A 22,513-nucleotide genomic window follows, 5' to 3' on the forward strand; every position below is an offset into this window, starting at 1 on the left:
TGGGGTGGTAATAAAAATATAAAATCAGTATAGCAAAACAACCAACCAGCCTATCTGAACTGACATCAATTCTAATGAACCAGTATCAAGTAAAAGCTGTTTGTGAAGGTGACTGATTTTTATTTAATTACCACGTAAAGTCTAGAAAGCTTTCTCTCTGGATATATTGTGAACACCTATTTTGGTTTAGTATGTATGAGAATATTATAAATTGAAATCATATTGTAAAATTCCATACTTGAAACACCTGTTATTATTTATTTCTACTATATTGAATTAATTTTCCTTTTACCCAAATTGCATAAGTAGTCATGTACTGAATATGATTTTCAGCAATGCACATGTTAAAGTCAAACCTTATATGAGCTAATAGACTAATAATAGAATTGTACACAATCATTACTGCACTAATTCTCAGGGCATGGAAATATTTTAAAGAAAAAGCAGCATATTTCTTTCTAATATTGTAAAACAGATTGCAAAATACTAGCCTTGGCAGTGCAACAGGCATCTCATTGTTATGGGGAAAAAAAGATTGCCAAAAGCTTCCTGGAAGTATATTCATTGGTGTTTAGTTTTTGTTTGTTTGTTTATTTTGTTTGTTTTCTCTCTCCCATTCTTGACTGAAAGGACAAAGAACAACAAATAAAAATCTTAAACACCACTTTCGGGAAGTGTACAGGAAGCTAACAAGATTTTTACTAAATTTTAAGGGTACAATTCCATCCTGACTCTTAAATAAAGTTAAATCCCAGAAAAATCATCCAACAGCAATACCATATAAATAATTGGATTCTAAAATGTATGTGAATAGAAAAGCAAAGGAAATTTTTAACACAAAAATAATCCAGAGTTAAAATTGTACTTGTTTGTAAAGAGAATTGGCAAACATTAGGCAAGATCCTAGAGCTGAAAGAACAATGATTTAGGAATAGCATAGCAGGTTCTATTCCTAGAATTGATATTGAATAAGGTCACTTAACTTCTTTGGGACTCTATTTCCTCTTCTATAAAATAAGAGACAGTGGTATAACCAAGTCACACAGACATTGGTTTATTGGATCTTCTGACTTTCAAGATTAGGGACATTTTCAATAGGTCTTGGAATGCTTCACAGCTGCTCTATCACCATAGCCATCCCACAACCCAACTTTTTTCTCTTAAAATTTGTATTACTAAGCTATTTTTGGTATTAATGAACTTTTATTTCTTGACTTTACTCCCAAGTTTATGTTATCTTACAACTAATCTAAATGTACCTCACCTTTCCTTATGTGCTAAATGTATGAGAAAAAATCAATTATTCATCATATATGAAAATTCTTCAAATGACATCTTTCAGGGGTGGTCAATTTTTTAGAGCTGGTTATCATTCTGATTAATGATGTTTAAAAAACAAAAGATGTATCAAAGAATATCTTCATCTTGGTATACTCAGAATAAACAATGCCATAAAGTCATAATTTATTGCGGAGATAATTTATTTTGAGACTTTTCTTTTGATAGTTTTGAAAAGCAGAGGCAAAACAACTGAATTTGACTTCATTTAGTTTATTATGAAATTTGTACCACTTTGTAATGGAAGAGGAGAGCTAGAGGACGGTAAAATGTAGTACTGATTTAATGATCATCTGCTACTATATGAGTCACAAAAAGAATACTGCAATTTCAGAATAAAATGGTTTTGCCCATTGCATTCAGTGATATGTTTATATTTTCATAGAATTTTGAAGTGTTCAAGTAGTCTTATTTCACAAAAGTATATCAATCTACATTTTCAAAATAAAGGAACATGGTAAATCATTATTCATATTATATTATTTAGTGTAGGTTTTAACAGTGGTGGAATCATATAAACTATGATGATGCTTCATAACATAACATAAAAATGTATTGTTAATATGTTTCTCTGTTAATTAATGGTTCTTTTGAAAAAGAACAAAATTGTCCAGTTTTGGCAGAGTTTCCAGGTTAGTCAATTACTTTAAGGAAAATTACTGTAATTATTTCAGTGGCATGATTCCCACTGGTATTGAGATTAGATGATCACTTGCAAAATAGTTTTAAATAAAATGCTCAGAGAATTTCATTTATGTTTTGGGTAGTATTTGTGAAACATAGCGATATTTAATGTGCAGCATGTAATATATCTCCCAATGAATAAGGTGCCATAATGTAGCTGATTTAAAATATTTTAAGAAAATTAAAGTTACTTATTTTTGAAGTACAAAATATAATATTTAACATTTTTGTCTTGTGTGTGTATTAGCAGATATACTTACGGGTTATCCAATAGTAGTACTATAGGATTAAGTTCTTTCTTTGGTCTATAATATGCCCTGAGAGGTACAATAAAATTATACAATCCATTCCCAGCTGTTTCAGCTGCAACTATAATTAGTTTATTTTTGAATCCATAGGCTTTTGCATCCTCATAGTAGTTATGCTGGCAACTCTAGAGAAGAAAAATTATACAAAGAAATGCCATTTTTAGACTCCACTAAAATTTAGTGATAAAACTTAGGTTAAATGTAAATGTGAAGTTAATCCAACCAAATAAATCCCTTATTTTTTAATAAACTTGAAAATAATTACATTTTCTTTTGGCCAGTTCTCCAGCCTACAGTATGAAATAAAGGTGTGCATGGACAAGGTGAATGAATTTATGGGTATGTAGTAAAATGCTGGGGAAGAAAAAGATCAGCAATGTGAGTGCACATGTTGTATTGTAAACAAAAACTTGGTACTAGATGGCACCTGAGTTTCTATATTTTTAAATTATCTACCTCTGTCTTTCATTTCCAGAAACAAAGTAATATTATAATTATTAAGTCTCAGGAACATGCCCAGTACTGAATACTAAAGTGATGAATTAAAAAACAAAACAAAATAAAAACTCAAAAACAAAACCAAAATCCCAACTGTTTAAATGGATAGCTGAACTGGCAAGAGGATGATGGTAATATTCAAAAGTAAAATAATAATAATAATAATAATACATTAGCAAACTAACTTTTGTCCTAAGGGTATTTTGCTGTTTCCTGTGTGTTTAGAATTTTCAATTTATTGGACTTAGCATTATTAAGCCAATACTATTTTAAATTAAATGACTTGTATGAAGAGATGCTTTGGTGTTCTGCCTTTTCACCTTGATATGTCTTGATGTGGATTTCTCTTTATTTATTTGGGTTGAGATCAACTGAGTTTCTATGGATTCATCAAAAGTCGACTATTTTTAACTCATCTCTTTAAAAAAAAATTACAAACTCAAGTGGAAACAAGGCACCATGAGTCAGCAGAAACAACAAACAGGAAAATTAAATCCACAAACACTACAGATTTTGCTGTTCTTAGATTATGAATGTAAAATGAGTATGTATTATATATTTAAAGAAATAAAAGAGAGTATTTAAAGTATGAACAAAAAACAAGAGGCTATTTAAAATATCCAGACAGATGTTAACATATATTAATAGGATTAAAATATAAAAATTAAAAATAGACACTTAAAAGATGGTTTAAATAGCAAATTTGTAGCAGCTGGAGAGAAATTAATGAACTGCAGGACTGATTGGAAGAAATTACCTAGAATGCAAGACAGAGAAGAAAAGAGATAGAAACTAGGATGGAATCCTAGAGACATAGAAGACAGAGTATCTATCATATATTTAATCCTGATACTTGAAGAAGAGATAGAAAGAATCAGAAAGTAGCCTGCTCAAGTAAATACTGACTGAGGATTTTCTAGAATTAATGAAAAAACAAAATCCTCAGTTCCAGGAAACAAAATGGAGCCTAATCCAAATTAATAAGGAGAAATCCACAGTCATAGACATCATAATGAAAGTGACAATGAGAAGTTCTTAAACGTATTCGGAGAAATAAGAGAGACTAATACATGGGACAACAACTAAAATGATGCCTCACTTCTCAACAGCGAAGTAGAACACAGAAGGTAGTAATTAAAATCCTTAATTTGTTAAGAGAAAAAACAAACAAACAAAACTAACAACCTATAAACACCCAGCAAAGCTATCTTTCATGAATGAGGGCTCAAAAAGAGCATTTCTTAGGGAAACCAGAATGGAAAGAAATTGCCTTCAACAGAATCTCATTTATGGTATTTCCAAAGGATGTAATCTAGGATGTAGGAAAATGAATATAGAGGAAAGGTCTATCTGTAGTATAAGAACGAATGGAGAAAACAATGTAAATGTAAAGAACAAGGGCAACAGGACTTCATTTGACGTATTATTGGAAATTTATTTTAAGTAGGATCGAAGCCATAGGAAAGAATAAGATCACTCAAAAACGATCATAGAAGAAGAATGAAAAGTTGATACTGAAACTATTAAGAACTTCATTATTTATGAGATAAGCAGAGGAAAAAGAACTACCTTTCTCTAAGGATACTTAGACATAACTGAAGGAATAAGAAAAAAACAAAGGAAACAGGATGATGGAAACAGGGGGAGTTAGTGTTGATAAAACTTGATCAGGTCACCAGTCTACTGATATTGGTATAGAACTCACTGGGCATAATAATCCCAAATCACACACTTCAGGGATGCAGTAGAGTCATTTGGTCTCCCATGATCCTTAGGTGGGCATCCATTTACATAGCAGACAGCCTCCAGCCAGTCTAGTGCTACCTAAATAACTAAATAACAGTCAATCAGCAACACTCAGAAACTTTGTTTTCGTAATATAGTAAAGAGACTAGTCTTTTGGTTTTAAAAGACATACTATTCCTCCTCCTTCAACCCTCATCTCCAAATGTTTAATTAGATAAGGTTCTCTGCTGGCAGACAGACTACTCTTTAGTCACCCAATATTTGTTTTTCCCTTTATCTGTGTATTAAAAAGAATTAAAATGCTACCAGAGGTGATTACAGATTTTGTATAGCTTGAGGCTTATAATTTTGGGGATTCTCCTTAAGAAAAATAACCAAAGATATATAAGTAAACATTAGTCACAGAGTGTTGGAAGGGGTCAATGCAGGAGAAGGGTCCTGAAGCTTAAGATTTATTAATGATATAGAAGATACACAGTTCATATGCAGTTTTAAATGTAGCAGAAAATAAATTAAGCACTGAACAACAACAAAAAAGGCCTTGAGAGATGGAATCATTCATTTCAATGGGCCCAGATGTATAGTTGAGAGCAATGGCAAGCATTTGCAAAGCAACTTCAGGGAGATAAAGGCATGGATTTTCTAACGCTCTGTTAATCTTCCCTAAGAGTAACAGCAGCATTCAAGATTTCTAAGGTTTATCATTTGGAAAAAATAATAATACTATTAAGAAAATGCATTAAATACCTATTTATTAAGTTCTTGGCACTGTGCTAAGCCTTTTGCATGCAATCCTTACAAGATTTTAATATTAACTTAAAATTATACCCATTTTACAGATGAAACTCAGACTTAATGGTGAAGTAATTTGCTCAAGTTACAGTAGGAGAGGTGGGATTTGAACTCAAACAAACTCCAAAATGTAGAAAAAGGAAATTCCTTGTTATAATTATTGGCACATTTGGACACTTAAAGTAAGTGTGAGAAACTTCCTTTTACCTTCTTTCTTATTCATCAGGAGGAAATCTATATGAGTTTCAAGTTGTGAAAAAGATAAAAAATTCTTGCATTCTTGGAATTTTTCTTTTGGACGGTATTTTTAGAACATCCACACAGGAACCAAAAACTACAGTGAAACCTCTGGGAGAGGAGTTATGAAGCTAGACTCTGGTATTAGCTTCCAGTCTAGTTAAAAATGAATTTTGTGGCTAAAACATGGGCTAGCTTATCTCATCATGTTGAGTGATTCCTCATTGAGATTTGAGGCAAAAATGTCTGGTAAACAGTGCACATTCGACCAAATTGATTTGAGGAGACTCTGGACATAGAGGGTTCATAGGTTTGAGATTCTGGCATCTCTGTTTCCTTTAAAATCATGAACTGGGCAATCCTTTTGGTTAATTTAGTAGAGGAGTTAAACATTTGGGTAATCTTTAGTGCAGTAAGAAAGTAAAATTCACCACTTTATATAAATAAATTTATATTTGAAAAGATAATATCTTTTAAAATATTGCAGTCAAAAGATTGTAGAAATTATTTAAATATATGTAATTGTAAAATGCCATAATTATTTTTGGAGAAAACAGCAGCAACAACATGTGCTTACCTTGTCTAATCTTAAGCAGCAAAATGGCACTTTTTCATGAAGAAGATGACAAAAAGTTGGTGAACTTCCTATGTATGGAGAGTAAGGGGGATAGCCTTTAGCATACCTGTAAAACAATATGAAGCATTATTCTTGAGTAAATCATGCAAAATTTTAAATTTAAGTTATGGCCATGCTTCTTCAAAGAATTACATGTAGTAAATATTTACATTTCAATTACCTTTTGATAAAGAAATAATTTAAAATAGCATGTAGGCATCCTATAGCTTATGGACCAAGTCTGACTTACCACCTATATTTGTGAGTTAAAGATAGTTTTTATACTTTTAAATCGTTTAAAAAAAATCACAAGAAGAGCATTTCCTTTCACATGAAAATAAAATAAAATTCAAATTTAAATGTCCATAATAAAGTTTTATTGGAATACAGCCATGCTCATTCATTTATGTATTGTCTATAGGTGTTTTGGTAGAAAAAGCAGCATAGTTGAGTAGTTGCCACAGAGAAAAATGGCCCATAAAACCTGAAATACTTACTATCAAATCCTTTACAGAGAAAAGATTGATAACCATCAGTTTAGAGGATTTTAGATAGCTTAAAAAAACAATATTAATATATACAAATATACATTTCAAAACAAAACATTATTATCAGCCATTCAATCAAGATTCATTAGACAAGGACACAAAACCAAAAGTAAACAAATGGTTGAGTTAATTATTCAGCTAAACCCCTATCAAAACAGAGTTTTTGCTGAAACAATGATTAAAATATTATCCAAGACATTTGTTTACTAACTTCAAAAAATAGCCACATGCATATTTTGGCTATACTAATTTTCAGAATGAAACTATCGAAAAGGAGCAGCATAAATTAAAATTAAAAAGTAAAGAAAATTTAGTGAGGGCAGAATTCCTTTATCATATATGAAAACTCTTGATTTTAATGTAAGTTTCTTTGCTAAAATCTAGAAATTTCAAACCTAGTTGAAACTATTTTCCTGACATTACTGAGAGTGTAAAATTGGTAAATTCAGAAGTTAGTAATCTCCATTATTACTTCCACATCTTTTTCAATTTTTCTGCTAGCAAAATCTTCTCTCTCTCAATCTATCCAGATATACAGTTAAAAAAAAAGAGGAATTTCAATCATACCTCACAACAACACAATTCCTGGAAAGATACTAGTCACTGAGACTTTTTTCACTTCCAACCCCATATTCCAAAAATATATTTGAATACTCAGATCACTAGGAATTTAATGATCCTAGAAAGGATGAAAAATATTTTCTTGAAGCTGGGACTTTGTTCTGTGAGTTCATCAAACTTTATTGTGAGAGGTGAAAAAATATGTGGGGGATTAAAAAAAGTATTTCCCAATTTTCATGTTTCAGTAACATTTCAACATAAATTGGATATCCATTATACAGAAGACATTTGGGTAAGTTATCAGAACATGGTATTATCATTGCCAAAACTACCAAGACAATTGAAAATAGTAATAATTATTGAGTGCTTACTCTGCACAAAGCACTCTAAGTACTTTTTCTCCATCGTGGCAATCTTCAGATTGCTGGATACTCTTCCCAGTTTACAAATAAAGAATTTTTGGGCCAGATTGTTTAATGAAAGGCTCATGCACACATACAGGATAAAGTCAAACTAGGATGTGAAACAAAGTCTTTCAGATTCTATAGTTAGAGCTGTTGGCCTGACAACTGTACTTTCCTCAAGAAATAGCAATAAAATGTGAGGTACAAGAAATGTAAACAAAATACTAGAAGCAAAAATGTGATTAATACTACATAGGTCGGTATTATATTATTATGGAAGTTAAGAGAAAATAGATAATAGTTCATATATACATACATTCAAAACATTACTAGTGTATACTATGTTTTTAGACTATGCTACTTGCTAAGATAAACAAGAGAAGCTTTTATAGAGAGTCTGTATTTACATGCCATTGAACAGCTGACAATTCCAACATAAGAAAGAAGAAATTAAAGGTGAAAGGTACAATATAATTTTTAAAAAGCATAGAATTATGAAAAATGCAGCATATGCCCTGAGAATATTGACTTATGGCCTTTTCAAGGACAAATAATAACAGAGAAAAAGAGGTTGGGGATATATATAGAAATCAGAAATTTGAGAGCTTTGAATATCTTACAGTCAAGAGAGATGCTGGAAGGGTCTTTTGGTAGAAGATGTAGGATTGATTCTACATCCAGAAGGTAAGGACATAGTGAAAAGCACAAAACTCAGCAAGTCTCACATCTTAGATTATCTAAACTTACTCTAAATTTGAGGAAATTTCATCTGGTGTAGTTTCGTCTTCTGACTGATCACTTAGAAGATCACAAGTTTGGATTGATGAAGTATCTGCAACTTCTAAAACAGGAGCAATGCTAGGTCTTCTGATTTCTTTGCTTCCCTCTGAAGGAAGAGACAGGGTAGGGCCACTCGCTGATCTACAGCTTGTGTCTTGCAAGTCTATAGCCACAGTGCCTAAAATAATGAAACATGAAAATCCATCAAAGCATTTTATATCAATTTGACATTGATCATTCAATGATTAAAGTGAAAAGAACATTCAGTAAAATAATAAATAGTTTTATTTATCCTTTGGTCCCAAAGGTTATTTCTTTGTGGGCACGTGCTGGGATAAGAAGACTTGTATTTGTACAAAAGTGTTTTTTTGTTTTCCCCTATGTCTAGCTCTATAGCACAAAACATACATAAGATCTTTGAAATACTACAGTATTTAGGAATATAAAAGGAAATATTAATAATATACCTTGCTTCAATTTGCATTTCCTTAAATTTTTTTTGACATTTTTGCTTGTTCTTTTTAGTTTGTAAATTTCTCATTATGTCCTTTGCTGCTTTTTCTGCTGTTATCTTCTCCTTATTGATCTGCAACCACTTTTTTAATATTAGAGACATTGATATTTTATTTATTTATTCAACTACACATTGGTCTAGGAATGTAGAATATGAAGGGAACAGTACAAAATTTCTGTACATATGGATTTTACTTTTAAAATAACCAAGTAGACAATAAATGTATAAAATAATTTTAAATCATGGTAAAAACCATATGTGAGTCTGCCTGGAAGAGCTGTGCCTGAGAAAAAGATGAAGGGACCAGTACTATAAAGTTCTAGTACCTGAGCAAAGGTAAAGATGGTAGTCATCAGAAACTACAGACTCAGTCCCTCTTTCCATTTGTTTTCTGCCATAGACACAGAATTAATCTCTAACTCAATCTGTGTTTGGTGGGAGGAGAGGAGATCCTAGAGATGATGAGATTAAATTTTCTCTTAAGCAGGTGGCTGGAGATGTTAAATCTGATTTATCAAAATAAGTCAAAAACATATAATATGGCTTGCATCCTAATGTCGTGAACTCAGATCCACATTCATGATATCTACCCTTAGCAAATGACTAAATTGCCTACTTCAGAGAGAAAAGAGAAGCAATAATAGAAAAATTCCTTCAATTCTCTGTGACGAAACAAATATGAGAGCTCACCGAACTTTCCCTTATTTTGTTTACAAGGAAGGATCAATACTTCCCTTTGTTTAAACTTAATTTTAGCTTGTGTTCAGAATTTAATCCCCTTCAAATTCTTAAATAATCCTGACCTGTCAATGTTCCTCTCTCTCTAATATCTTTGACCTTAACTCACACTCCTTTTTCTTTATAATTTTCCTCCCCCAACACAGCCAAACTTCTTGAAAAGGTTGTCCATTCTTGGTATTTGCATTTGGTCACTGCCCCTTTATTCTGCTGATATCTGACACCTGGGTGGGCATTACAATTACAAAGACAAGTTTTTCTATGAACTTTCCTTTTCCTTAATAGAACTGACTTTTTGCTGAAGACTCTGCTTCTCCTGAAACACTCTAGAGACAAGGATGTGTTTTGAAAGTGGGTAAATATCCTCCTTGCTGTCATTGCTTCTTTCAGATAAGTATCCTTTCCTCCTCCATAAAATCTCAGCTTTACATTTCATGTCTTCAGATTATATGACGCATAGTCTTCCATTGTTTTGATTGTTCATCAACAATTAATTGTTCACCAATCCTCTCTTATTGATTCTAATCAGTTTCTCCAAAACTATTCCTGCCTCATGCAGTATTTTCAAAATACAAGTAGATGAATCTCTCCACACTTTAATCTCTCCATTCCCTGAATTCACTGAAGAAACTGAGTCTTACCTTATCAAAAGCTCTTACTTCCATAGTCCTTTCTTAGCCTTGTTAGAACCAATAAAAGCATTTATTCATTTCATACATCCACTCTCTGACCACCACCATTTCTTGTCATTCCAAGTCCCCCCCACTTACTTCCCAACTCTGGATGGTTTTAAATCACTCAAATTTCAGTTTTATTGAAGATCCCAACTTTTTATTTTTCCCCCCACTCCCCTGATGTTATCTCTTCTCTTTTTATCCAACTTAAATACTATGTTTAAATATTATGACTATTTTCTTGAAAATGAGTTTGGCTCCTTTGCCAATGTTTTGGTCAACTGCACAAGCTCAACAAAATTGAACTCCCTTAAATTAAACACTTTGCCTTCCTCACACTTATGCAGCTGAATATGTTTGGGTATTTTAGCTCCTGGATCACTGGTAGTCTCCCCAGTACAAATCCTGTCTTAATCTTGGCAATTTCATTAAACATGTAGGTGATCCTTCCAACACTCCAGACTCAGTATTTTGTCTTTCTATCCACTAATGACTTTTTCTTTCACCATTTCTCAGTCATACACTTTCATAGTCACACCTGAGAATTTGTTATACACACTCATAACATCAAATTCTAGCATCTCGCTCTGCCATTTACTTTATCTTTACCTCCTGTCTTTCCAGCTTTCCTTCTTCACTCCTATCTCTAACAAACTTTGATCCTACTGGGATTATACACTTTTCAGGGTCCCTTATCTTCTCACTTCCTTACCTAAAGTAAGTTTGATGGTCCACCAATATATACTTTCTTTTACATATATGTCCAATTTTCTTACCCTTCTCATTTTCTTGCACTTTCGCCAGCAACTACTAAATCATTTAGATGCTTCCCGTTGCAGCAAAATTTTTCCAGAGTTGTCTAGAGCTGGTGTCTCTTACTGTCTTCTATCATTCCTTCATAAACCCACTCCAGTCTGGCATTGTATACTGTCCCTCCTTTGAAAGAGCTCTTATCAAGTAAATAAAGATCACTATATTGCTAAATTCAACTGTTAGTTCTCGGTCGGCCTCTTATTTAACCTACCAGAAGCACTACAAGTGGCTGATGACTCCATGCTCTTGATACACTTTGTTCATTTGGATTCTAGGACACCACATTCCCCTAGTTTTCCTACTACCCATCTGGTAGCACCTTCTTGGTCTTCTTTGCTATTATTTTAATAATTGCATGATCCAGGACTTGTTCCCATGGTAATCTCATTCAGTTTTATGGCTTTAAATATGGTACATAAACTCAGGAATCCAAAATCTATTTCTTCAGATCCTGTATTCTAGACTCACATCTAACTTCCGTTGACATCATCCTCACAATGTCTCACAAATTTAGTGTATTCTAAACTCTTTCTCTTGCCTGCCCCACCCCTCTATCAAACCTGCTCTTTTCCTAGCCTTCCTTATTTCTATGGATGGCCATTCCCTCTTTCCACTGGTTTAAAACAAACACTATGGAGTTCTTTGTTCTTCTCTTTTTTAAATAGACCATTTCTAGTTCATTAGGGAATCCTGTTTTCAAAGTTTATCCAGAATTTTCTCCTTTTTACCATTTCCACCTGAACACCATGACCCTTGTCCTGACCATCTATACTCAACAACAGCTAGAGTGATGGTGTTGAAACATAGAGCAGTGTGATGAGATCATGGCATTGCTCTGCTTAAAATCTTGCAATGGCTTCCTCTTCCATTCCGGTGAAAGCCATAATCTCCACATTGACTTATAAATTCTGACATGAGCTGGGCCCCTTTTTAATCTCTTGGACCTCTTCTTCTACCACTCTTACCATCTCTTACTGTGTTTGTGCCACAGGGTCTCTTTACTGTTCCTGGAGCGTGAGAGGCAGGTCTTATTGTAGGGCCTTTGTACTAGCTATTACTGCTACAAGGGAAGCTCTTTTCCCAGATGTTCAGAGGGCTAATTCCTTCATTTTCTTCAAATGTTTGCTCAAATGTCATCTTCTCAATGAGGCCTACTGACCACCTCATTTAAAATCCAATCTTCCCAGATTTTATAATCCCCTTTTCAATGATCAATGTTTTTTCTTCTTTTCTTTTCCTTACTTATCATCACCTAATATACTAAATAATTTACTTATTTATTTTATGTATTGCTTCTTGCCTGTCTCCCCACTGATAGAATACAGTTCTGTGAAGGCAAGGATCTTTATCTTTGTTCACTGATAAATCACAAATAGTTATACAAGTTCCTGGCACATATTAGTTATGCAATAAATAATTGTTGAATAAATGTAAAAAAAATATGGGTAGTGTTGCAATGGAAGAAAAATAATATGTCTTGTCAATAACAACCAAGGTTGTCTAATTTAGGCTAAGCGGAGCCATGGAATATGTCTGGAAGAAGTGATATCTAGACTGAGGTATAAAAGTACATAAGTAGTTACCTAGGCAAAATTGGGGGTTGGGTATGGTTCTTCTCAGAAGAGACTTAATGTGTTATGGTCCATTAGTGAAAAGCATTAGTGAAAACTGGAAAGAAATTTATGACTGGATCTTAGGAGAGCAATCAAAGGGGTTTGGTAAGAGATGAGGCTAGACAAGCAGGAAGGGATCTTTAATAAAAAGCCTTATCAGTAGATTGACCATATAATTGTCCTTCTAAACTAGGATACTCCTGAGAGCAAAGGGGGTGATCTTAATAATTATACCAGGCAATGTGCATAAACTGGAACTGTCTTGGGAGAAGTGGGAAAGTCTCATGAAAATGGAAACTTCTAACCACTGTACCTAGAAGTCATGTTATATTATAGAATTTAGACTTTTTCCATTGGGTAAAAGGAAGCATTTAACATGGTTTATTCAGGAGACTGGCATTATCAAAATTATGTTTAAAAATTATTATTCTGGTTTCAGGGTAAAAACAGAATGTAAGACAGCAAGACTTACAACTTGGAAAGAAGATTATAGGGTTGATCCTGCAGTTCATGGGACAGGAATGATAGAGGTAAAGAGTATAATGTTAATAGAGGAATGGAAACAAGTGAATGACTTTTGGGGCTATTTAATGATCAGATTTAACAGAATTTGGTAAATTATAAGGTAAGAGATAAGAAGGCTGGTGAAAGATCAGGATTGTGACTTTAAAAATAGAGGAGGATAATGGTACCATCCATTTGTTAGCCAAAAAAATGGAGGAAAGAAGGGAAATAATAAGAGCAGGGAAATAAAGGAGAGGATAAGGGAGGAAAAAGTAGTTAAATTTGAATAGGTGGAGTTTTTTCCTCTAAGACATCTAAATAGAATTAATCAGGAGGTAATTGAAGATATTGGTCCAAGGAGAAGTATAAATTACAGATTTAGGTGAGGGAATCATCAGTTTATGGAAACAATTGAATCACAAGAGCAGAGGTGACCCTTCTGGGAGAATGAATGGGTACAATGCAGAGAAAAAGCACTAGTGTTTTGAGCAGATATGGTCAGTATTGCCTTACACTGTGGAGGAGTCCACTGGACTTTGTGACAAAGAGGGCACTCTTGGCAAGAATGGTTTCAGTGACATATCTACAGATATCAGATTGGATTAGGCTGCCATGTGCAGGAACAAGAGGAATTAAAGACCTCAATTCAAAGGAACATTTTCAAGATTTTTGTGAAGATGATTTGGCAGGAGGTACAGAAGTGTTTGTGTGTGCATGTATGTGTGTGGAGATAGAGACAGAAAAAGAGAGATGACAGAGATAGAGAGAAACAGAAAAATTTAGGCATGTTGCTGATGGGAATCAGCCAGTGATAATGAAAAAAAACATATTATGCAATGAAGATAAATTAAAATAGTGTGAGGACCCTGAGGAGGAAAAAAAGGATGGGTCGAGTGTATAAGAAAAGGCATTAGGCATTAGTATTAGTTAAAAGGAAGGACACATTTTACTCAGTGACAGAAAGGAAGCAAAAGAATAACTGGGTTTGTGGCTGATTTGATGGCAACCTCTTAAGGAAATTCTTATTTGTCTGGATTCCCTCTCTCCCTCCCTTCCTTCTTTTTTCTAGATCAATGTTAAGAGTGAGATGGGAAATGGAAGGGAGACTTTCGGGAAGAACGGAGAATATTTGAAATAGTTCTGCCTTGATAATGGAATAGTGAACTGACAAGAAAAATATTGATATGTATGGTATTAAATGGAAATATAAAACAATTTTTGGTTACACTTTTATAATGTTTTAAGTTCTTACCAACATAGGTTAGAAATTTAGTTCTGTAAACCTAATTATACCTAGTCTGAAACATACACAAGAAAGTTTTAAATTTACTTCAAAAATTTTAATATAAAATGAAATATATTTATTCTTTATTTTAAGAAAAAAAATTAATAATATTTTTAAACTTTTTTATACTTACCCATACTGGCAATTATGCTATGTACAGGTAATCTGGAGGGTCCATGATAAAATGACCTTGATATGTTGCTTTTTCTTTGCTGGTCTTGGTTCTTAAATGCTGAATTCTCTTCTTTGGTAATATTAATATAGAAGCATATGTCTGTAGCATTCATAATATATCGAGGACCAGGATTCAGCAAAATATTTTTATTATCTTCCCTCCTAACACCAATCAAGCAGACACCAAACCTTAAATTTAAAAAGAAAATAACAAGATATAAGAATTGTAATGCAGTAGAAGGTTTAGTTTTCCTTTTTCTTTGTTTACAAATGTATTAAAATTAATAAATTATTATAAAGCAAAGGAAAAGTAAGACACAAAATAAGAGAATTTTAAAGCTCAAAATGATCATAAAAGTTCAAGACATTCATTTTTACAGGAAAATATGTCCTTAGTGGGTCTTGATGTCACTTTATTTGATTATGACAAATATATTTTAAAAATGAAAGAGAATAGAAGAGAATAGAAAATATCAGAGTACATTCATAGAGTATGAGTAATATTGTTTTGTAAAATTTTTGTTTATACTGGGTCTTAACATAAAGAGTACATTTTACTTTGATCAAAATTTTAAAATGGTATCTCTTACTTTGGTCCAAAAAGTTTGAAAGTCAATGGACTGAAAGAAATTTATCCAGTGTCACATGATAAAGAATCAGAGATCCTGATTTTTTTTTAGTACTTTGTACCATATTTGGTTTATTGCAATTTTTAGAAAAAAAAATTAAATAGTCCCAAATATGAAAGTAGTTTAATTAGGAGAAATAATAATCTTTGAATGTAACAGATGCTATTTAAAAGAAAATTATGTAATTTCTTATGTTATGTCCCAAACATAAATTACCCTGAATATTTTTATTCCAATATGTCTTGTAGTGTTCTAATTTAAATGAAATTAAAATAATATTTTCCAAGGAGAAAAACTATTAATACTCGTAAAATGAGAAGTAAGTGACATATATTTATCAATCACTAGTTATAATCTAAATCCCAAAATATGCTATATTAATATATTTATAATACTGATAACATTATTTTCATAAGACACAGAATTTTATTTTTTAAAGTATTTTTATTCTCTTTTCAAAAGATAAAATATTGTTCTATGTTGAACTTGATGGTAATGTCATTTATTTAACTTATTTCTCTGGCCAAAGTGAGTGCTATCACCAGTTTTGTTTGTTTGTTTTTTAAAGGCATAGTTGTTTTTTAATACTAAGAGTTTGTTTGAATTTTAATGAACATTTAAAATTAGATCTGTATATAAGATTAATTTTAATGTATTTGTGAAGTCTTACTGGATAAGATAGTAAAACACTAATAGTCAACAAAGTTGATTAAGATAGTCTTAGTAAATTATAGTTCACATCTGACAAGCTTGACTTGTTTAGACCATACAGAAGGCAAGAGTTCAAATGTTACAGTAATTATGCCTGAAGTTTCAGAATACTTGCAGCTCACGAGGACCAATATGAGTTATAATTTTAAAAATTGCATTTATAAGGCATGATTTATATTTTATTCCACTCTGGAAGCAGAAACATACTTTTTGTGTGCATGGAAAGAGGCATATGTAAAACTCTTTCCTTCATATTCAGCAAAAAATGTACTTTCTTCCAAAACAATGTGGTACACTTCATTCCCAGAGCATCTGCCGTACATCTTCTGCCATTGTTCTGGTGATTGTTGGCCTTCTCTGCAACAAAAACACACACATATACACATGCGCCAAGAGAAAAATGCAGTGAATGTGGTTAAAAACAGCTGTTGTCACACACACTCTATAAATTTTCCCAGTTATAAGAATTTGCAAACACTCCAAAGAAGTATCTGCATGGCACTTCAAATGTTGGAAACACAATATTTACAAAGAATCCTTATAAAAAATCGAAACTAATAATATATATATTAACTAGTGAGATGGCAGGTTCCTAGAAGTGGAAGTTTTTCACGATCCAGTTAATGAAAGCATTTATTCTGGTCATGAAACAATGAGATAAAGCATTTTATTTTTAATCTCTTTTTATGTCTTTCCTGTCTTGCATATCTTCTATATAACATTTGTTTTAAAGTCATGATTATATGCCCACTTCAACATATTTATGATACTTTCTTGGTCCCTGTGGGTATTTGATTTTGTATTTTTAAAAATTATTAATATTTTATAGTCATTTATGTTGCCTGTTTATATTATGTATTTAAAATTATAAATGCATCCATTTCAACTTATCAACTTGATTCATAGAACATGTATTCTTGATTTCTGTCTACTTCATAGCAGTGGCTATAAAAATTGTTCTTCCAGTTGTAAAGAAGCCAAGAAAAGACACTTCATGATAAAAGTAAGGGTCTCCAAAATATTCCCAGAAATATTTTTAAAATGAATTTAAGTTTATCACAAAAAAAATCAAGTTTCTCTTGCTCCGGAGTATTCTGCTTTGGCCTACCTAATTTAGTAGCCTAGGAAATATATTAAAACTTGAATCAATGGGAAAATTATTATGAATATATACTAGCTTTTTTTCCCATTTTGGAGGTTACTTTTCCAAAATTTATTTTATAAAATAAAGTTTAAGAACTTTGCAAGTACAAGCAATGCATATATAGTAACAAAGTGATAAATTTAGAAATATTAAAATAGTTCATCATAATCACTGTAGATTCTTAATGGATGAAAGCAGATAAGTCAAATCCACAATATTTAGGGTTTAAAAAGGCATTTTAAGGTATGAGTTTAATCTAAAGGATTATTAGAGAGACAACACATCATCCTTTTCTATGTGTCAACACGATTTAAAAATTATATAGTTTTAAAGGAATGCTGCTATGGATTGAATCATGTTCCCCATAAGACATGTTTAAGTCCTAACAACCAGTCCTGTGGATGTGAACTCATTTGTAAATGGGATCTTCAAAAATACTATTTTGATGAGTGGACCTTAATCGAAAAATAATTGGAATCCTTACAAGTAGAGGAAATTTGGACACAATAGAGACAGAAGGAAGCAGATCGCCATGTGATGGAGGCAGGGATTGAGTTATGGATTCCCAATAAGGCACCCAGAACACTACTGACCTCAGAGAATGCACATGCTGACAACTTGATTTTAGACTTGCCTTAATACTGTCAGACAATAAATTCCTGTTGTTTAAGCCAAGGAGACTGTGCGATTTGTTACAGCAGCCCTGGCAAACTAAGACAGATGTTTCACTTGTACTTCAGTCCTTGGAGACACTGTGTGTTAAGGGTCTAAAGGCTTGGAGTCTGATGGCCTGATCTGAGTACCAACTCTGCATTCTTGGGTAAGTTATTTAATCTCTCAGTGACTACTTTTTCTGTGGAAAAAAAACAGTACCAGACTCATTGGGTTATGAAGTAATACAAAGAAAATGCTTAGAAGATGGCTCAATTATAGTAGGCACTCAGTAAATGTTAAATCATTATTATTTTGCTGTTATATCTTCCTCCTTACTAAATTCTGGAAACACTTTTAATATACATAGTTAACTTACTGAATAATAACACTTTTATACACCTGTATATTTTCTTCTGTAATACTCATAATACTATTTTTGAGATAAGAAAATAAAACAAAATAAAGCACTTTTGACTATTGATTGCATATGGCTGTGGACAAGCATTACTTAGGAAATGAAGAATAATAGTTCTTGTTGGAGAAAACTTTCCTATTGGCAAATTGTATGTATGATTTATGTGTACCACAGCACTACTTTGAAAGATAGTCCTTGGCAAAGACAGAACCCAACTCAAAGCCTGGAAATATAAAATGTTACCAGTAATTCATGAAGGTTTGTTTGTGAGCCAAAAGATAGCATGGGATCAGACAGTGTCACACAAGGATAATGGAAGCTACTTAAAGTAGTCATAAATTCTAATTTTGGGGGCTGAAATGGGAGCACTATGCACAAACTTGGAAGAGAATAGAAAAGGAGATGGTCAGGCAAGGCCAATTCAGATGAATTTCCTTAAATAATATGCATATCTTCCTGCTTTATCATATTGGTGGCTTTCACCTCAAGGCATTTTTTCTTTATGATTTCTTTAGAAACCTCTGATAGATAACCAAGAATCTCTAAGTTAGGCTAATTGATAAGTTTACAAATTTTTCTCTTCTCAGCTCATGTCAGTTGCTTAAGAAATGTTAGAAATTAGTAATTCCATCTAATACTGGGGAGTATGCTCAATTTGCATGTATTAATTCATATATTTACTGAGCACCTGCTATATGCCAGGAAAGCGTCTAGATGCAAGAGTTATGGACTTTAACAAAAAAGGGCAAAAATCTTTTTTCTCATGGAGCCTCTAAATGGGGAAAGACTGACAATAAACAAAAGCAATAAGAAAATTATGTCATATGTTAAAAGTGGTAAGTGTTGGAAGAAAAATGAAGCAAGGAATGGAATGAGGTCTTGTAGTTTTTTTTAAAGAAGTAGAGTGCAATTTAAAGAGAGTGATTGAGGAAAGCCTCACTGAGATGCTGACATTTGAGTAAAAATGTTGAAAAGGCTAAGAGTTTTAACTGTATGGCAATCCAGGAGTTGCAGGCAGAAGTAGCAGCAAGTACTTTCCTGAGGCACAGCAATGCTTGGCATGGCTGAGGAAAAGCAAGAAAACAGTTTAACTGGATCTGAGACAAAAGGAGAAAATGAGGCCAGAGAGGTAAGTGGGCAGAGAGAGGTGCAGGTTGTGCTGCACTTTGAAAACATTGTCGTGTCTTTGACTTTTACTCTGGTTGATATGGCAGGTATTGGTGAATTTCAGACATGGTTGCAAAGGGATCTGACATTTAATAGAACTCTCTCTTGTTATAGTGTTGAGACTAGATTGAAGAAGGAGCAAGGAACAGTTAGTAGGTTATTGCAATGACCCTGCTTAATTATGATAGTTTGGACAAGATTGGATTCTGAGGGTGAACATGAAAGGATTTGCTAATGGAAGAGAAAAAAGAAATCCAAAAAACTCTCTAAATATCCATGTCCATCAAGTGATACATAGATAGGAAAGTGGATGTGGCTTAAGTGATGGCGCTTCCACCTACCATATGGGAGGACTTGGGTTCAATCCCTGAGGCCTCCCAATGAAAAAGAGGAAGATACAAAAGGCATGCCCACGTGGCAAGCCAGTGCCCATGCAGTGAGCCATTGCCCACACGAGTGCCCACAAAAGTGCCCGTGTGGCAAGCCAGTGCCCGCACAAGTGAGTCACACAGCAAGATGATGATGCATCGAGAGAGACAAGGGAAGAGTCAAGGTGAAGCACAGCAGGAACTGAGGTTGCGCCATTGACAGGGAACCTCTCTCCCCATCAGAGGTCTCCAGGATCGAATCCTGTGAATCCTAGAGGAGAGAAAAAGAGAAGAAAAGACAACACAGACAGCAAAAACAGCAGGGTATGAGGAGGGGGAGGGGGGAAAATAAATAAATAAGTAAATAAATTTAAAAAAAGGAATCTACTATAATGGAAAACTTGGAATATGACTTTCAAAAAGAAGCGATACATGTATAAACACATGCATATATAATACATATTCACACATATGATAGTGAAAATGCAAGTACTAGTGCTGATAAAACATCATGGGTGAATCTCAAAAATAAAATACTGAGTAAAAGAAATGAGTGGCAGAAAGATAGAATAAAATATTATTTATATGAAACAAATAATTAAGACAACACAGTAAATGTTATCCAAGGATTCATACCTAAGTGGGAAAATTATAAACTGTAAAATGGAAATGACAAGCATTGTAGTTAACTAGGTACTTGGGAAAGAAAGGACACATCAGTCAGAGATGGGTATATGTCGGGCTCCACAAATATATGGAATCTTTATTTTTAACATCTGGAATGGTACATGAAAGTTCATGATAATTTTCTTTATACCTTTTGAATGTGTCAAGTATTTTCTAATAAATAAAACGCATCACATGCACAAATAGGACTGGTAGTAAAGATCTAAACTTTTTGTTTGTATATCTGTCACTTACACCTTTCAAGATAGCACTCCAGGCTACACTATAGGAGGCCCTCCCGGTTACCAATAATTTAGCACTAATAATTTATTTAGCCAGAATGTAATCATTTTCCCACTACCTATGAACAATGTATAAAAATTCATTTTTTTCCAAGTGGCTACTCGGTTGTTCAACTTATTTTAAAAGTCATCTTTTTTCTCCACCCATTTAAAATGACTTATCAAATACCAAATTCCCCATAATATATGCCTCTATTTAGAGTTCCTATTCTCTTAAATTGACTTATCTCTATCCTTTCATTATTACCACACTATTTCAATTACTGTAACTATAAAATATTTTAAAACATATGAGGGTAATCTCTCATTATTACACTCCAAATTTTTTTGGGCTATTCTTGTTTTCCATACTTCCATATGAACTTAAAATCAATTTATCTACATCAAAAGAATGCTGTTGCTATAATTATTGGCATGGCCTTAAATTCATAAACCTGGGTGAAAATTTCATCTTTATGATATTGACATTTTATAGCTGCATTTGTAAGTTATTAGTATTCTGTTTCTGCCACAGCCTCTCATCTACCTCCAATCCTATGCAAAAAGTAAGTATCAGGACTCAAGAGCCCCATTTTCTCTCGTTTCCTGTGGGATCTGCAGTGACAAGAACAGTTTCTGGGGTAGCAGATGTTTAAAAAAAAGTATTTAATCACAGAGTTAAATCCTCCTGGCAATCTATGAGATATATGCTATTAATCAACTTCACAGATGAAGGAACTGAAGTTCAATGACTTTTACTACCTTGCCAACACAAGTAGACCAGAGTTTATTTTAACCCAGGCAGTCTGACTACACAGACTGCACTTTGTTCAAAAGCTTCAGTTCTGTAATACTCAATGTGAATATTGTGGCTGTTCTCTTTTCAGGCTATTAGGAAATTAAGAATCAAATTTTCTTCCTACCTTTATTGATAATTCAGCGCATTTTATGGCCTGTAGATGAGGAAAAAAAAACAAAAACTTCCATTTGACTTCAAATTGCCACTCTACCTTAATTTTTCTCTTTGTCTCATTATTTTACTTAATATATCTGGGTAGACTTAATTCAAGATTGTTTTTGAATGTGGGATAAATAATTACATAAACAGACAATATATTTCCAAACTTCATATGCAAGAAAACCCTACTACCCAACTACTTGAGCTCACCAACTTTCTTACCCCCTCCATCATCAATTCTTGCATTCTTAAAACAGTCCTAACTTGTCTCTGCCTCCTTGCCTCCAGTATCACCCTTTAAAAATCACATAAGAGTGATTTTTAAAATCTCAAATCATTTCATGTCACTTTCCTGTTGAAAATGCTTAAAGGGCTTCCTGCTGCCTTTTAAAAAGTCCAGCTTGTCACCATTACAAAGCCCTTCCTGACCTATTCTATGGCTGTCTTTCAAGTTTTATCTATGACTTCTTTCTTCTTATTGTTATGTGCTCCACATGAGTTTCTTTAAAAATATTTAATGACATTTTTATATGTAGACCTTTTCACAATGTCATTCTCTCTACCTCCTATTGCCTACTCTAATCATTATTTTGCAATAGTGTACTTCCCTTCATAATACCATCACACTAAATTGTATTCATTCTTACAGTCTTGCTTCCCTGTGAGTAAGCTCCAGGAAGAAAGAGATCAGGT

At 33.0% G+C, this 22,513-nt stretch overlaps 1 protein-coding gene across 14 annotated transcripts in view; it reads right to left on the minus strand.

The window, feature by feature from the left end:
* KCNT2 (potassium sodium-activated channel subfamily T member 2) overlaps positions 1 to 22,513 on the minus strand; it is a 452,321-nt gene that overhangs the window by 114,157 nt on the left and 315,651 nt on the right. For all 14 annotated transcript variants that reach the window (XM_058274897.2, XM_058274894.2, XM_058274895.1 and 11 more), the window contains 5 exons: positions 16,375 to 16,524; positions 14,787 to 15,016; positions 8,480 to 8,690; positions 6,181 to 6,286; positions 2,283 to 2,455 (listed from right to left, as the gene is read on the minus strand). In XM_058274897.2, the coding sequence (XP_058130880.1) occupies positions 2,283 to 2,455; positions 6,181 to 6,286; positions 8,480 to 8,690; positions 14,787 to 15,016; positions 16,375 to 16,524 (870 nt within the window). The remainder of the gene's footprint in view (positions 1 to 2,282; positions 2,456 to 6,180; positions 6,287 to 8,479; positions 8,691 to 14,786; positions 15,017 to 16,374; positions 16,525 to 22,513) is intronic.

This window comes from Dasypus novemcinctus, chromosome 13, assembly GCF_030445035.2.
Source record: "Dasypus novemcinctus isolate mDasNov1 chromosome 13, mDasNov1.1.hap2, whole genome shotgun sequence".
Lineage (NCBI taxonomy): Eukaryota > Metazoa > Chordata > Mammalia > Cingulata > Dasypodidae > Dasypus > Dasypus novemcinctus.